At 40.0% G+C, this 18,295-nt stretch overlaps 1 protein-coding gene across 1 annotated transcript in view; it reads right to left on the bottom strand.

Annotated features, from left to right (window-relative positions):
- EPG5 (ectopic P-granules autophagy protein 5 homolog (C. elegans)) overlaps positions 1 to 18,295 on the bottom strand; it is a gene marked incomplete at both ends in the record, with an annotated part of 46,271 nt that overhangs the window by 18,887 nt on the left and 9,089 nt on the right. The window contains 15 exon segments of the mRNA XM_009069508.1: positions 662 to 803; positions 1,662 to 1,785; positions 3,680 to 3,907; positions 4,100 to 4,266; positions 5,813 to 5,932; positions 6,689 to 6,799; positions 7,493 to 7,641; positions 7,644 to 7,674; positions 8,899 to 9,043; positions 9,758 to 9,898; positions 11,749 to 12,005; positions 13,915 to 14,037; positions 15,220 to 15,384; positions 15,601 to 15,741; positions 16,321 to 16,475. Coding sequence (XP_009067756.1) covers positions 662 to 803; positions 1,662 to 1,785; positions 3,680 to 3,907; positions 4,100 to 4,266; positions 5,813 to 5,932; positions 6,689 to 6,799; positions 7,493 to 7,641; positions 7,644 to 7,674; positions 8,899 to 9,043; positions 9,758 to 9,898; positions 11,749 to 12,005; positions 13,915 to 14,037; positions 15,220 to 15,384; positions 15,601 to 15,741; positions 16,321 to 16,475 — 2,199 coding nt within the window.

Consider the following 18,295-nt stretch of genomic DNA (forward strand, 5'->3'; position numbering starts at 1 on the left):
CCCCAGAGCACAGCCTCTCTCTAGGTCAGCCCCAATTCCTGTTGATTCTCACTCAGCTTCTTTGTCCAAATAGTGCCAATTCACCTAGGAAACTACACCTGTTTCCCTCTATTCCATCCCTCCCTTTTTTTAATCTGCACCAAATCCAATCTCACCATTTCCTTAATACACCAATTGCCATATACTGCACTTAATATACCAACCATGACTATTACTCCTTCTGTGCTAGAACCACCCTTTCATCGTGCAAAAATTCCAGGCAAATGCACTGGGAACAACAACAACAAAAATAAAACCCGGAGACAATATATTTTCAGTTACAGGTGGTTTTACCCTTGCTTGCAGCTATATCTATCTAAGATTTGGGAAAATTCAGCCTGTCTGGAACATGCACTGTGCAGGGGAATTTTTGAGGAGCTCATCCATGAAGATCTAGGTCTGCCCTGTGAGGTGGCAAACTTGAAGCCACAAACATCAATGTTAACCTCTCATATGAGAATCTTATGGAAAAACTCATGAAAACTTCAAGCAAAATACTGTACCCACAGATAACAAACTGTATTAACATCTCACAGGCATGAAGTTCCTAAACAAAACAAGGCTTTGACATACTAATAATTCTCTGTGGCCTGGTTTTATTAAAAACATTCTTATCTTTTACCTGATAAAGGGTTGGTGAAATCTGACTGCCCTGCAGAAACACTGACTGTATGTGATTCAAGCTGAACCTGCAGCCAAAGATTTAGGGTTTCCTGAAATTCATGGTGTATAAGTTCCACATTGACATACTCCATCCACAAATCCTGAAGAACAAAAGAATTAAGTTATCATTTCCCACTTTAGTCCGTACCATATACTATGCATCCATCCTAGTAGCTGGGAACTAAAATAAGTACATAAAAACATAGGAAATTTACAATTAAGGGAAAGAAAAACTAAACTGAAGAAAAAAAAACTGAAGAATTTTTATCACATATACAGAGAAGCTACTGAAAAGCATTTGTGACACTTCAAGAAGACATATGACACATGGTATGATTCCTGTAAGAGAGAAAGGGTACAGATAATTAATCTGTTCCTAAAAAGGGGACACAGAGACCAAGATAGTCTAAAACATAAACTGTAATCAGGTTGCATTTCCAGCAGTCATATACACTGGAGGAATAAAATCAAAGCAAGCATAAGGAAATGCCCTTCCAAAATCTCCCCTCCAGGGTTTTTTAATTAGACTAATGCTTTAGTCTTACTGGGCAGAATAATATACAATTCCCACTCACTAACTTAAATTTAAACCTAGCATACCACAGACGCCCAAGACAAGCAGGTATCGGCTTCCAGTCTTTTGTTATTTAAAATTCCAAATTCAATAATTCTCTACTATTAACTTAGGATATAGAAATCATTACAAAACAGTACAGAATAAGGACCGTGTTCTCATTAAGATATGCAAGAAATCTACTTCTGAGTCATCTTTCAAATATAAAGGAAGGCAGTTTGGGATAGCACAGGACTTTTAGGAAAAAAAAGTTAGAGCTATGGAGGTATCATACATGCTGTATGTGTATTAAAGACCAGTGACATCAAGTCTCTCACTGCTTTACAAGACTGATTTCAAACAGTGAATTTTGGATCCCAGATTGCCAGTGTTATTAGCACTTCACCTGTTGATTCTGCATGACTTTAGCAAGCCTGTGCACATCATATTGCTTCGGCAAAGAGGGAATGTATGTGTCTCCTTTCTGGAAACTCTCTTCTTCCAACCACAAAACAAAAACATTACAAAGTCTGAGGAGAAAAGAGAAAAAAGAGAAAAAAAAATAAATTAATGTGAACTTTGATTGTTCTGGGTTTTAGAATTAAAGCAACAAATTATGTTACAAGGTGACATGGCTCAAAACATCAATATTTCATGAGCTTTTTGACTAGTTTACTGCCAGTTCAAAGATCATCAGTGAAAAGAAGATACTCAGAAAAACATGAAGGGCAATAACAAAGAGTAACAGCAAAAATTTTGAATGGGAAAACATTTATGCAAATTAGCATATGACACAAGACTGTAGTCTCTTATGTCAGGGAATCTCATCAAAAACTCCATTCAAAAGACCAAAGGAGAAAACAAAGTACGTGTGAGCAAGTTTGGCTTCTCATCATGACTTCTTTAGAGTGCCTGCTCCAAAAGGTCACAACTGAGCTGAGTCACATCTTTTAAATTCTTTCTGGACTCACATTCATCACTGGCATATTCATTAGTTTACCTGATTTTCTCCTCTGCTAACACTGTACTTGAACACAAATAGACCTCCTTCAACTGACATAATTCCACAGAGCAGTATGCTTTTTATGATATACCGTCCAAGCCTTCCTGACAAGGAAGCACTAGAATGCTATTAAATCTTCACACTGTGGTATTAAATATCACTAGCAAACTCCTGTTTTCTAGATCAGTGTCATTTGTGAAAAAATGGAAGTAGTTTAGTTCCAAGAATCAGCCCTTTTGAAGTCTAACAATAATTTCCCTGTCTAGGAAACTAGACAGGTCATTAAACTTCCTGAGCATAAGATTTACTTAGGTGTAGAGTCTGTTTATATGCTGGAGTGGGGAACTTCTCTGAAAGACTGAAAACATTAATCAAGATACACAAGAGTGAGCATGTCTGGATTATTTCTTACAAACAACCAAGTAGGATTTATGACCTCCCTTGTTTGTTTAAACTGACTGCTGAAGGTAGCATCTAACGGAAGCTCAGATTCCATACACCCAAAGACCCTGAACAACTGACCCTTTTCAATTAATCCTTTCAATTATTTTCTGGGATTATTCAGATACTGCAATGCCACAAACCTTTCTTAAGGTAGAATTCTCAGACAAAAAGTCTCTGTGTTACAGACCCACAGACTTCTGAAGAGCACAGCCTCAGTTTTAGTGTGCATAACATAGGTATCTCTTAGAAGTTACCATCCCTTACAAAAGGTTCATCAGCTGAGTGGCAGTGAGTGACTATGCCCCTTTCCTTAGCCTACTCCAACACAAGAAGCCAGTCTTGTGGCAAGGTTTTGGTTAAGTAGAGTTATCATTTTTCAGGTGACACAGTTCACCTTTAGCATACTAACCAAGCAAACTGCACTAACTGAATCATGTGCTGAAGTCCCCAGTAAATTTCCTGATGAAGCAATCTTATTCAGACATTAATTCAGGCCTTGTCTGCAACAAACAGATGTATACACACCAAGTAGCATTTTACATTTATAGCTAGTGATGTACATACTGGTAGCACATATGCCTAAACAATAAATATTTTATCAGCATGAGGCTACCATTCATTAAAAAGCAAAGCTCTCCTCTAAGGGGAGCAAAAACTATCAATATTTTATTCCTAGCACTAAAATCAGCCCCCTCTCAAACAAAACAAGTTCTACCAACAAAGGAATGGATTTGACCACAACCATGCCCTTAAGGATATGGGTTAGTGGTGGCCTTGGCCATGCTGGAGTAACAGTTGGATTCAAGGATGCTACAGGGCTTTTCCAACCTAAACAATTCAATGATTCTATGCCCATAACAAGTGCCTGCAGTATATCTAAGGTCACATCCTTTCACGTCTCACACTGATATGACTGTGCTGTAGCAGTTACTTAGGTGATTGCATTGAGTAAGATGGAAATGGGCAGGCTTTTTTACCTGACAAGTTCTTTATGCAGCTCAGGTGAAGTCAGATAATCAGGTGAGCAGCTTGCCTTCTCTGGTGACCTGTCACTGCCCTCGGCAGGACTCTCCACTCTCAATGCTTTACTGGCAGCATGGTGGAAGTCTGCTACCTCTATTAACCGCTGCTTCATTTCACTTAGTAAGTTAACATGAGCTGCACTCTGGAAAAAACGTCTTCCAATACAGCCATCTACAGGTAATCTAAAAATGAACAAACAAGCACAACTAAGTTTTGTTGTCAGTGTCAAGTCAGCATCTCTTCAGATAAATTGACTCTTCCGAAAAATTGCTGGTAGCCACTGCTTTTGGGTGCAGTCAGTGTGATGCACCTAATCTCACACGCAGGACAAACTTACTAGTGTTTAGTGATCTCCTGGAGCAGGTCAGACTCACCCATACTGTGGTCCTGGTCGGTGAAGGTACAAGAGGAAGAATTTCTGCCAGATCAGTGGCATGAGAGGGTGATCTGCAGGAGTAGCAAGGGCCTGGTGACCCCAGCGGTAAATCAGGAGCCTCTGAAGGGAAGGGACGATGGGCAGCTTCAGCTCAGCCTGTGCCTTCTGCAGAAACAACATTTCAGTCAAGCACTCTGCTGCAGTTTGCTGCACCAGGCTGTCATGGGCTAATTTAACAAATTAACACAGAATCAATACTTGGTAACTACAGAGGGGAAAAGTTTGGGAACAGTCACATATCCGTTATAGGCCTTGAAGGAAGCTTACAGGTATGCTGGAAAGCAGTACTACACCTCTGATGGTTAAAAACAATAACATGATGGCTCTGATGCAAGGTCAACATATGGGCCATTGATGTTAATTACTGCTCTTCCTCACAGAGGTAGATGCTCCTGGTTTACACTTCCGTAAGACTGGTTATGTTAGAGAACAAAGTAGCAATAGTGAAGTACATTAAATATTTCAACTAGTAAATATAACAGTCTTAAGCCATGTGAGGACATAAAATCCTACAGTGTGCTACTTTTAGCTTTTTCCAGGCTTTCCACACTTTTTCCATACAGCCGTCACAAAAATTTAGAAAGTAAAGTAAAACTCAGGTGAAGAATGAATACAGAAAGGAAAAAAAGTTTATTTTTACCATAGAAGAACAAAGGCAAAGTGACATATGAGAAGCAGCATTCCATATTAGCAACCCGGAACACTACACCACAGACCCACTAAATCATTAAAAATTCACACACCAATGATCCTATGGACTGTGCATGAAGCAAGGGAATAGGAGGCTATTCCAAGTTCTGAAGTCTCAGAGCAGACCCTGGCTCTACTTCATCCCCTACATCACACCCTGGGAACCCTCAGCATCCTTTTCCACACACTACCCACATACTATTTGTCTTCCAGCTAAATCAAGACATGCAAGCCAAGAGGCAAAGAGAAATGTTCCCCAGAGAAGTTTCCAAGGATGCAAGTCATGTACCAGTCTGGATATTGGCCAGGCAAACCTATTTTCATAAAATCTTCCTCCTTCATTTAAAACACACTGAAACAGTTGAGATGAAGGATACGCCTAAAGATACACTCAAAGTGAACAGCTTTGGTTTCCACTGCTTCACTCCAGAATTTCTAACTAAATTTGGACAAAAAACCTGAAAAAAAGCTGCAACACAGCTTAGAGCATACCTGACTAAGTGTCTTGTTAAAGGGGAGACCTAAACAGTTCTGAAACCTTGGAAAATAATTCAGCATATAGAGAACAGTAAAGACTAGACTTCTCCAAAATTGAGATCATCTGAGAAATCATCTCTTTGAAGTATAAAGACATTTTCCCATCTGAAAAATAAGCACTCCCAATCTCCGTGGCATAGAACAAATCTACTTAAGGGTGTGAGGCATTCAGATGACCCAGAAAATCATGCAAGAACACAAATTAGCAACCGAAGTTTTCTATAATAGTATATTAAAAAAACTCTTAGTTTTTCACCATAAAATGCTATAAAAAACTTCCCTGAGGTATATCTTCTCCTGAAAATCCAGATAAAACATTATTTGTGCTTTTATCCTGGTAATTAAAAGCACATACAATAAAAACTAAACTACAAGGCATCTCCAGCAGTTCTCTCTAATATAAATGGATCAACGGTTCTCTCACCTTCAAAGCTTGATCAGGAGTTAAAGCATTAATAACCAACTCCCCTTCCACAACTCTGCGAAGCTGTGAATCTTCTTCAAATATTGACTCCATATTTAACACTGTCCATGCAAACCAGACCTGAACAACACAGAAATAGCAAAACAATATTAACAAATTAGTGAGAGTAGGATTAGAAAGTTAGCTGCTTTCTTAAGAGAACATGTCTTTGACAGATTTTCATTACAAAGTTGCAAAAGGCAGTATCACATCTCAACAAGAAAACCAGATTCCTCCTCATCTACATTCAGGCTTTGTATTTCATACCATCTTGTGAAAGATGAGGAAAACCAGAGAAAACTAACAGAATTATTCAGAGAATTCTGGAGGAAACATCATTCTTAAAACCAGTAAAATAAGACCTACTCTCCCCCATTTGCACTACACATCTCCATTTGAGGTACTGTACCTTGTTTTTCTTTTTGCCCGAATGAGGAACTTGCTTAAATAGAGAGAAAGCAACTAGTATTCAAAATACTTATCAGATGAAGACCGATCTAATAGAAAAGTCAGGTTTTACCTATTTTCTCTTATTAAATAGACCAATAACAATTGAATAGGAAAACAACAAACAAATCCTGTTACATGAATTCTTGGACACAGATTAGACAAACTCTCTCTGTGCAAAAGGTCTATGTTCCCTTTAGTGTAATAAACCCACAGCATTCTCTTAGGCTAAATTAATATTTTATCACAAGAAAATTCTGGGATAGGAAGACAAGGGGAATAAGAGCAAAAGCTGAAAAAACACACAAAAGTAGGTGGAAAAAAACCAGACACCTAGACACCTGTATATGGCTTATCCCAGGGCTATTCACACATCATCATGCCACTTACCTGAGATGAATTAGCATTGCCCTCCACAAAGGATGGTGTCACATTGCCTGCCACTATCCAGCTAACAAGCGAAGACAACAGACCTTTGTCACAGTGATAGCCCAAGGCATTCTGTCAAAAACAGGAAACATTTCAGTTTTTTCCACAAGCAGCCTAGCAGATGATTGAGAAGGTACAGGTACGCCACTCTACTTTCATCCAGGTTCCTTTCTGCCTCCTACTGCTACTTTCCAACCTTAGCTCAGCCAGGCACCACTGAAATAAATGTCTGCTAGGATTTTCTTTCATTTCCAGTGAAAACACCCTACTACAGTGACAGTGTCTGTTGCCTTCAGGAGAGTAAGGCCTATTTTTGGGCTAAGTACACCATGGAACATTTGAAATGCAAAGAACACAAACAATGATAGAACTCATATCAATGAGTTCAGTTTTAGTAATTACTATTACTAAAATATCAGGTATTTCATTAATCTAGACCCATTCAGAAGCAAATCAGATAACCCATTATCACTTATCATGACAGGTTGTCCAGCAAAGTTGTGGCTGACCCATCCCTGAAGTGTTCAAGGCCAGGCTGGATGGGGTTCTGAGCAACCTGGTCCAATGAAAGGTGTCCCTGGCCATGGCAGGGGGCATTGGAACTGGATGGCCTGTAAAGGTCCCTTTCAACCCAAACTATTCTAGGATTCCACCACTGTTCTTGCTGCACATCAGGAAAACACATTCACATCAAAGTCAGAACAAGCAACACATGAACTGACCATTTAAATCAACAACCACTCCAATACACTACAAGTATTTCACCCTGTGTTGTTGGTAAAGCAGCTTTTGTACACAATCCTCTTGACTGTACTGAAAAGCAGCTTTACATAAGTCATCCAGCAAGCAGAGTGTTGCCCGGTCTCTGTGCCACAGCTGCTGGCTAGTGAGAACCTGGACCCAGAACTCCAGTACCCATTTGGCTGGTCACTTAGAAAAATGTGAGTCTGTGAAATTAAAAGGTACAATTATTCAAGAGACTGCAGCTTTAATTAAAGCTTAAGAATTTATTGAAGAGCAGTTTAATTTGCATACAGCTGCGGGACTATCCTTAAAGTAAGTAATTTACAACAATGCTCTCTAAGGACAGCTTTGTCATCTCCAGCCTCCAAATTTCTCCAGACTCTGAAGCCTGGAGAACTGAGCATCTTGGTGTCGTGGTTTAGGAGTGGTATTCCCCGTTTTAGTGCTCCCACTGAAACCCCACCGACCACGTGTGGCTCACTCACTCCCCCACCCCCTCCCTCTGCGGTGGGATGGAGGGAATTGGAGGCACAAAGGGTAAAGATCAAAGGTTGAGATGAGAAAAATTTACTAAGAAGCAGCAAAGAAGAAAGAAAATGAACAGTAACTGTATTAATAACAGAGGGACAAGACAGTTGAAGGACTCGCATGCGATCGCTCCCCACACAGAACCCAGCACTGTCCCAGTGCTCACACCAGTCGCTCACACCAGTCGCTACTGAACTGGGCTGGAGCAAAGGGTACCCCCTGCCTGCTCCAACTTGAGGTGGTACAGAATAATCCCAGGGTCCTAGTGGCCCTTCTCAGCTGCTGCAAAATTAACCCCATCCTGGCCAGAACCAGGACACTTCTGCAGTCAGCAAAAACAAGCAAAAACAGACACAAAAGCCTTAAGCTGGACCACTGTGACCTGCAGGCATAAACAGCACCTATTTCTGAAGTGCAGACTATTGTTCTTGCAGAAGGACTTCCCAGAGTAGGGACCTTGGTTCTTGACCTCTCTGTACTTAAAATGAACACTACTGTTCCCTAACAGTGGAACATTTTTTTCATCCCATAGCTATAAATCAATGGTCAAAAGCAAAGCTTTCAAATTTTAATATAACTGCTGCATTCCTCAAGTAACAGAAACAATAAAGTGGTGCTGCTTATTACATTTCCTTTTTCAGGCAGTTTTGACCTGGTATTGGAAAATCCATTTTCTAAGAAGTCTGGAAGGCAAATATTGTGATGTCTAGTGTCACATCCATTGTCAGATTTCAGCAAGTTTAAGCAGAAGCATGTCAGGAAACTAAACACAACTACTCATGCTCAATGCAAGGTACTCTGTCCCTGCACAACTGCTAGATTCAGTGCCTTTTCTAACCTTATACACTAACTCAGTAAATAAAAAAACTAGTTGTAAATATTTTTAATAATCTTCTTACCTGTATCATACTGCTGAGCAGCTTAACATTTTCTCCATAGTTCACTCCTGTCAAGTGCTGTGTCACTTTATGGGTAACCTGCTGGGTCATGCCTTGAGGGACTCCACTATCCAGATGAAGGAACAATTGGACATAAGATAAAAACCTGGGGATGTCAACAAATTAAATTAATTCTAAAACTTCTCCTACCACATAATGAACAGAAAACCTGCTTCTAGAAAATTTAAAACCAGCCCAAGAGCATTAGTGACACCCATATACAAGGGCTTTGATTCACAACCATGCTGCAGATTTAATTGCTCCATTTTAGCCATATAATGGGCACATTATGAGCAGCTCACAGCAGACAAATTTAAGGCAGCTCATCAGGACTGAATACAGTTCTTGATCTACATCATCACCCAAATCTAGCCCAGGAATTGTATGGGAGACTGTCAGGTGGCCCAAGCCAAAAGCACCCCAGGGAACACATCACAAATGTATCAGGAGATACCTGAGGCCAACACTGAGAGTGCTTGACTTACTATTAACTGTGTCCCTGCTGGTCTCTCTCCCTCATCTAACACAACAGTTATTTGTGGCTACAGCAGTCTGAAGAACACTTCTGTGGCACAGCAGCAGCAGCAGTGATAACTGTACACATGACGTCAGCAGGACACACATCTACAGCTACTTCCTCAACTGCTGTCAATGCCAAAAAAGTAACTTGGAAAAGAAAATGGACATACTTCCCACCTACTTCCCACCATCACATTCTCACTGGATGCAAAACTCAGAATGAAGCCTGGTAAACTTAACTGCTAAGAGTAATTGTAATTGCTCATTATCAATAAACATATGATGAACACATAATGCTTACTGTTCATTCTTCAGGAGGTAATACTGGCAAGAATAAAATAAGGGTAAAATTTTATCCAGCACATGGACCACTGTTCTCAGATGTCTAGACTGGACGAGTACACTCAAAAGAGGGATCCCTTCAGCACAGAACTTCTCAATGCTGTGAGAAAAAAATAATCAAAAAATATCAAAACCACAGTGACTATCAGTAGAAAGGGAGGCAGGGTGTTGATTTCTTTTTTGTGAACTGAGATGTTGCGACATTTATATCTTTACAATTCATCCTTGAAAACCTAAACAGCTAAATACAGACTTTTTTATTCTGCTGAAAGAGTCATTCAATTGCTGACAGACTGTATTTCCTGCCCTTCCAGGTATTTGTGTCCCATCCTCCAAAAATCACTGGAGGTGCAGGCCTTCATCAAGTTTCTAACAATTTAAAGCTCGGTGTTCTTGCCTAATCTAGTCAACTCGCCTTCCCCTCCAGGCAAAAGAAAAACCCACACTAGGAGTTTCACAGGATCCAGCTTTGACATCTCCTCTGGATGAACGATGCTCTGGACATTTTTCTTCACTGGAAAATTCACCTCTGAGGTCCATCTGTAGCAGGTACTTAGATGCAGCTGCAGACAGACAAGATCAACCCTGCTCACACTATCCAGAAAACTCAGTAGCAGCAACTTATTTGGTACATCAGCTTTTGCTAACTGAGTAAAGGTGCACATGATGAAAAGATATAAAACATGAATCCTATGTCAACACTGAGGTCATGAAAATGAAATATTGCATTAAGTCACTAATAGTATAGCACTGTGTTTCTTCTACTCAGAAACACAACCGGCTTTAAACTTTTGCATAGGATAAATATTAGCATTAATCTTTAGATAAGAGAAGGATATCAAATGATTCTTTGCAAGACCAAACAGAGAAGGTGCAGGGGAACAGACTAATGAGATTCTTTAAGCATGAAATGAAAAAAAAAAGTTAGAGAAAAATTTACACTCTCAAACCAGAATACCTTCATGCCAGTCTCAAATTACTCCAGTGCTCTGAAGTACCTATGGCATATCCTTGCCATCAACAAAGGCTTGGGGAAGGAGAAGAAAGCCAAGACAAAATCTCCTTAAAGAGTAAAGCAATCTTATATGTAGAAAACAAGTTAGTGAACATTCTGAATAGTGTAAGAGATAATTAAAGAGATCACAGATTCAGGGAAAACAATGCTAGTAGGGATTGACTAAATTATGCATAGCTCTGGACCTTTAAGAACTACAACATCGAACATTATGTTCAAATGCCTTACCCGCAAACCAGCTGAAAGCACTGGAAAAGACAGTGTTTGAAGACAGTCAGGGCTAGAAGGTTCAGTGACAAGGTTATAAATCTCTTTATTTATCATTCACAGCATGAGCGGGTTTTTCTGCTCTGTATTTTCAGAATACTCCCCTGCAGCCTTGCTAAAAAAACATTACCTGTAGAACAGCCCTTTCAGTAATTGTGGTTAAAGGTTACTCCTGTCCACAGAAATCATCTGAACTCCCCAGTTTCAGTAATAATTCTAATGACTATTTTGACCCTAATATGCAGCAGGCAGAAAATACTATCAGCAAAATAAAGGAAATAGCATGCTGTTTGAAAGAAGAATTCAGATAGAATTTCTTCACGAGAGAGTTGTTAAGCATTAGAAAAGGCTGCCTAGGGAGGTGGTAGAGTCACCATCCCTGGAGGTGTTCAAGAAATGACTGGATGTGGCACTTAATGCTCTGGTCTAGTTGACAAGGCAGTGATCAGCCAAAGGCTGGACTCAATGATTTGGAGGTCTTTTCCAACCTAAATGATGCTATGATTCTGTGAAACTAGAGTCCTTACCTGACTGCTCAATCTCTTGTATCACAAGTCCTTTATTCTTTAAACATGCATAAATATGTTAACAACCCTCAGCTCACCACTAGGAAGGGTGCTCAGTCACTGGGACCACCCATCCAAGGAAAACATACCGAAAGTACTCACCTGTGACCTAGCGTGGTCATTGCCAGAGCCAGGTAACAGCCAATGGGGATGTTTGCTTTCACAGCCTTCAGGAGAGGGTGCAGTGTGACTGACTCCATGTCCAGCACACTGTCAGACACAGGGACTGCTGGCCAGCCATGCTGCATGCCGCGGTCGTTCCGGTGAAGCTTCAGCCTCAAAATCAAACTCCATGCCCACTGATTAAAGGAAGTCTCTGGTGTTTCTCCGTACCGAACAATGCTGGCTAAGTAGGAGACCTGGAACATGGCACCAAGAACAGGGATGAGAGGAAGCACAGCACGTGTGGCACCAGCCTGGGACTTGGGTCAGCTGGTAAGAGCTTCCCCTTCTATCACAACACTATGACACAAGGTGCATGGCAGGAGGGCTGGAACTAGAAGATCTTTGGGGTCCCTTCCAACCGAAATCTTCTACGATACTGTGATCAGACCAACAGCAGTTATTGTTTAGACATGTCATGTAGTTTATCTCAAAGCTCTGTTCCTGTGGCCTTGATTTCCAACTCCCCTCCTCACTCCCCATCCTTTTGGTAAAGGCTATCAACTTACACTGTTAGCCTAAATTTTTCAAAACTAGATGTTGATCTAGAAGCAAATTCTAATTTTACTATTGAAAAAAATAATAAGCCACACACAACCTTCGGTAATGTTTAAACCATTTAAGACTGCTAGTGAAAGGAAACAGAAAAATATATGCAAAAATAACATCTGTCAACAAAAGCCTAAAGCCTGGCAGCCCCTCCTTAGAAGAAAGTCTTTAATATGGACAGATAGAGTCTGTGTCATGTACATGTGTCCACCATAATGAAGACCTTGTCAAGATCAGAAGGAATTATAAATATTTAGAAAAAAAATATTGTACATGCTCTGACAGGGCAGTGTAAATTGCAAAGCTTGGAGGCAATGCAGGTATTTCATCCTCTAAGAGTAGAGGTACAAGAACCAAAGCATTATTTTCTCTTAAATTCCAGTTACAAGCTTATGCAAGTTGGGGACAGATTCACCAATACAAGTAGCAACCAAGGCTGAAATAGTATTATAATAGAGAAATCATCTAGCTGGCACAAGACAACAAGCCACATGCAGAGGAACAAGCCAGAAAAGACCAGAGACAACAAGAAACATTCAGAGTGTAGGAAGAAAAGACTGGGGGGAAAAAAACACAGGGGAGGAGAAAGTACTGTACAAGAAATACTGAGAAGACAAAGAACAGCAAAATGATAAAGCTCTGAATAAATAAATAGAAGCATCTTGAAGCAAATATCCAAAAAAGAGACTTTTTAAACTTGATCTTGCTACCCTTCCATTCTCCTTCTATAACTGGGAGCTATACCTTCCTCAGCCACCAGTATGCTGCAAAATCAATATAATAAATGTCTGTGGGATGTTCGGGTCACACACCACTACTGATCATTGCTGAAAAGTTCCTAAGAACACTTGAGCTGTCAAATAAGTTAAGACTAAGGGCTGGACTCACAGGAAGGATGTCTCTTATGTTCACCGGCAACAATAAGTAGCCTTTCATTAAGCAAGTACTATCCACCTCTGCATAAGTAGAGGAGCAGTATGTGATTAGTGAACTACAGACCTACAAGGGGCCCAACATTATAATGCCTATTTCAAGAAAATGGAGTGACACTCTTTACAAGGGCATGTAGTGATAGGACAAGGGGGAAAGGCTTCAAAAGGAAACAGAGTAGGTTTAGATTAGATATTAGAAAGAAATTCTTGCATGTGAGGGTGGTGAGGCACTGGCACAGGTTGCCCAGAGAAGCTGTGGCTGCCCTATCCTTGTAAGTGTTCAAGGCCAGGTTGGATAGGGCTTGGAGCAACCTGGTCTAGTGGAAGGTGTCCCTGCCCATGGCAGGGGGTTGGAACTAGATCATCTTTAAGTTTCCAACCCAATTCTATGACTTTACAATTCTCATACAGATGATCAACATAAGCCTAACAGTATTTTCAAACAGCTTTTTGGGTACAGACAATACAGGGTGTTGATACGTTATGATATTCTAATTGGATCAAGATGGAACAGCTTTAAAAAGCAAAAAAAAAACCCAAGAGAAAGAAAACAAGTCCTGATCTGCAGTTTTTCCTGTTTATCACCATCCGTAAGCTATTCCCTGTAATTCTGAAGAAATAATACCTGTTTTATGCTTTCAGAAAGCAGCCCAGCATATGGTTTCTGGGAGAGATATTTCTGATATGCTTCCAGAACCATCAATGCAACTTCAGAATGGACAGGTGGATCCAGATGAAGAGTATTCTGCTAAAAACAGAATCAGAACACAAAACTTTGCATCATTTAAAAGGTCTCTACAACTGTATCATTCATTTCCACTACACAGAAATAAATCCTCATTTTTCTTCTGTCTGATCAAATTAAGTCTTGCAATACCTAGAGCAAATCTTGGCCAGTGAGAAAAATTCAGCCCAACATTAAAGAATACGGAGCTCATACTGGGAAACCAAAGCCCAACAGCTAGATTATTTGCAAAGAAAATTATCATAATCACTTTCCGTATGATTTTTTTGAATTTATAGCAATTAATCCAAAGACCTACAGATGTCATTTTAAATTACATAACATAGACTCAGGTATTCTTGCCTTTAAAAACAAAACCAAACCACATCACCATGGGCTTTGCATGAAAGCATAGTAATTTCTCTTAGCAGCTGCCACATTAAAGAACTATTTTCCTCCATATTAAAGAGTACAAACATGGTACTGTTACTGCATAGAAAAGATTTCTCTGCTAATTTTCCCTACCATTCCTTTTTCTTCACACGTCCTCAAGAAACTGGGAGAAAATGTAAGTCAATATTCATGTGCAAGCATGAGCGCAGCGAACAGAAGAGTTCAGTACGACCAAATGAACAGATTGCGATGCTAAAATGAACACAACGCAGGCAACAGGATTTTTCGCCCCACTCCATTCTCTCTGAAGCAGCATTCACTCTCCATTGGATCTTGAACTGATGGAGCTCCTTGAGTAACCCAATATATGGAAACATTTCCAACCCTTAAATAATGTGAAGGGCTTTGAAATGTCTCATTTCAATCATTAGTTTTCCTTGAAAAACATGCCTGGGCATATGGTATGCAAAGTACAGTCACATTTGGAAGATTCCTCTATTTCTGCAGCCACAGGTATCTTAATCACGTGACTCATAAAAACTGTCCTGTTAGCTGTTTTCTCTTGCTTAGAGAGAGGAAACTCCAGCTTAAATATCTCTTCTAATCTCAGCTGCAGCACTACAAGAAAACAGCAAATCCTCAGGCAGAATGCTGTAATATTACTGTGAAGTTCACATCCTGTGCCATTAAGTGTACAGTCATTATACAAAAGCACGTAATTAACTGCTTTCTAATTCTGCTCTAGTTCCAGGCAGACTAAAATTTTTGCTCTGAAAACAGAGTAGGTTCAAACCTCCTGTTTTCAATACATACATGCTCACCAAATCCCCAGTTAAGCCCTTCCAAGATAATGCAGGCTAGTTTATTCTCCACTGTTGTCAGGCTGTAATTTAATAACCAGTCACGGATCAGTGCTATCTCAGATGATGAAGGCTTCCACAGGTACAGTGGCAGTTCTTTAAACAGATATAAAGAAACCTTTGGAGATAGAAAAGAAAATGGCTAATCAGCATGCAGCACACAACAATAATCGGCATTATGCCCTTTAAGATAGAAAGGTGGTATGACCAGAAAACCCTGCAGACAGTTCTTTAACACAATCCAGTCATACCAAGCCATATCTTGAAACACAGTCTGGTATGGCCTCTGGTTTTAATTGGGCACCTGCTTTAAATGATGGACATTAGCACTCACCATTCCAACTTTCTCAATGGTCTCTCTAATTCGATCCAGTAGTATAGAAATAATCTGTGTATGGATGCTGGCAATGGCTCCCAACAGTTCTCGACCAACTTTTGAAAATGTCTCTCTTGTGGAAAGACTAACGTAGGACACCTGAGAGAATGAGCAGGGAGGAGTTACTGGTTATGGCTGACCTTCACTGACATTGAAATAAAACATCTTCTAGAACACAGAGAACTAAATTGCTCTCAATCATTGTGGACAAAGCTGAAAAATGCCACTACAAAAACTGCAAGTGATTGCCCTGAAAGATAAAGATAGTGCTATGTCACAGCACCAAAAACAAAGTCCAAAACTGAACATAGGAACACCACCACCACACACACTAAAATAACCCCACCGATAACTATAGATCACAACAAAAAAACATTACACAAGGAATTTCAGAGCTTCAAGTTAAATCTGTGTGAGAAAAATAAAGCAAAAGAAATATATTTTTTGATCATTTGTTTCATTCTGTCTTCATCTAGAGAAAAACTGTTCTTCCCAGAAAAAAAAGAATGCTATCAGGCTATTTTAATTCAGTACTAGACCATTAAATTCAGAGGTAGCACTTTCTTAGTCCCATGGTAGAACAAACTACAGAAGCCACAAAAGTTTCACACTTTTCACTGTTAGAAACAAAAAAAAGCATTCCACCCTTTCCCTGGATGGACTAGTAATGTTAGCCACCTCATATATCTCCAGAACAATGATTTTGATAAAATCCTCATCAACATCAGCCCGTTTGGTTTGTGCCATCTGAGCAAATGTAGTGAGCAGGCAGATTTCTTCCGAGCAGTTCATTGATTTCAGATACTTTTCAAAATGTTCAAGGTGCTCTGGGCCTAGAAAAAAGTCAAGTGAAAGAAACATGATAAAAGGGAGTGTTATAGGACAGACAACATCAACATTTATACGTTTACTCACAGTCCAGTCTCAGAGAAGGAACCAGTAACGAAGGAGTTAGCACCACTGGAGGCTTGTGAATTAGTAGCTTCTCTACAGAAGAAGTTGGAATTCAATTTTTTATATTATTTTAACTATGCAATGTCGATCAGGCACAGGAAGAACTGTTTGAGTCTTTTTGCTTTTTAAAAACATTATGAATATTTTGGCTTCCGTTACAAATCAGAACAATTAATTCTGATCAATAAATCCAAATTATATGAAAGGATTCTAGTTTTAATCAGGACACAGACAAGAGATTAAAACTAAGTCCATCCAAGTACAGCAAAGAAGTTTTGATCAAGCTGATAGAGACGGCCCATTTTACATGCCATGACTGCAAGCAGCATTTACACAGGGGAGATCGCCCTATGTCAGTTACAAATCAAAACACTTGAAGTATCCAGCCCTGGACTTAGATTATGCCCAAGAGATACATGGAGAGGCCAGTTTCAGATTCTCAAATTTAATACTAGAAAAATTACTTGCTGCACTTGTTCGGAACTTCTCTTTGAAAACAGAACTGAACTTGAACAGGAGGGAAGGCTAAGAAATGTTCTCACTCAAATTCAAGGCAGGTTCATCTTTAAATCCAGTATCAAGATGGTGCCAAATGCAAATAAACTTTTTGTTCCTCCATGTGGAGGACAGCAGGAAGGTAAGGTTACAAACAAACATGTACAGGGCTTTAAAATATTTTTTTATTTCTTCCAAATAGAGTCTGTGCAGCAAAACAAGCACTAAAAGCAGCATTTGAGCTATAAAAAGGTTTGGAGAGTAGTCTGCCTCCTCTGAAGCACAACATGCCAGCAAACACTGTTTACAGTGATTTTATCATAGCAGTCAAATATACAGAAAAAGCACTCAACCACCCAGCCTGCACAGGCACGTGCTCAGCGTGCTTGTGATTAAATACTCGTACTTAGGTTACATTCTATTTTAAGGGCTTTCAAGAATTTTGCAACTGTACTTCAACCTGAGAAGGTCAGACTTCTACAGGCAAAACATCTCATGAACAGCATGCTAGAGGATTGTGCAATTTAAGTAGAGAGTTCTGCCATGGAGTGAGATAAACTACACTCCTAATAGATACAGCAGACATACAGGGGATGTCTCATCCATTCACCTCCCTTTCCTAATGCCATCTTAGATCTCTACGGCAGAAGTTACAGAGAACTATGTTTTCCCATGTCATTTCGTATTTTTTTAAGGTAGTGAAGGACCTTCAAAATTGACTATGCCATTACTAAATCTAAAGCAATAGCAAAATGATACACAGCATGGGTAAGGGGTCATCTGTGGGCTCCCCACCAACCTCAAACCCACTCCACGCCATAGACTGGAACTGAGGACGGGGACAAGGAAAATAGGAAGAAGAGAGACTCCACCTAAATTGTCATATCACAGTGGAGCAATGACTTCACCACACACTTGCTACTTGAGCCAATTCCCTTCCTCTCATCTCACTACAATTCAAGTTCCAAGAGACCCTAAAAATCAGTGGCACCTCAAAACTTGGCACTGGCAGTAAGGTAACAGCAACCAGACATAGAATCATAGAATCCTAGAATGGTTTGGGTTAGAAGGGACCTTAAAGATCATCTAGTTCCAACTTCCTGCATGGGCAGGGATGACACTCAGGAGAACAGGTTGCTCAGGGACCCATCTAACCCAGCCTTGAACAGGGATGGAGCAGCCATAACCTCTCTGGGCAAACGTT

This window comes from Acanthisitta chloris, unplaced genomic scaffold, assembly GCF_000695815.1.
Source record: "Acanthisitta chloris isolate BGI_N310 unplaced genomic scaffold, ASM69581v1 scaffold4942, whole genome shotgun sequence".
In the NCBI taxonomy this organism is placed as follows: Eukaryota; Metazoa; Chordata; class Aves; order Passeriformes; family Acanthisittidae; genus Acanthisitta; species Acanthisitta chloris.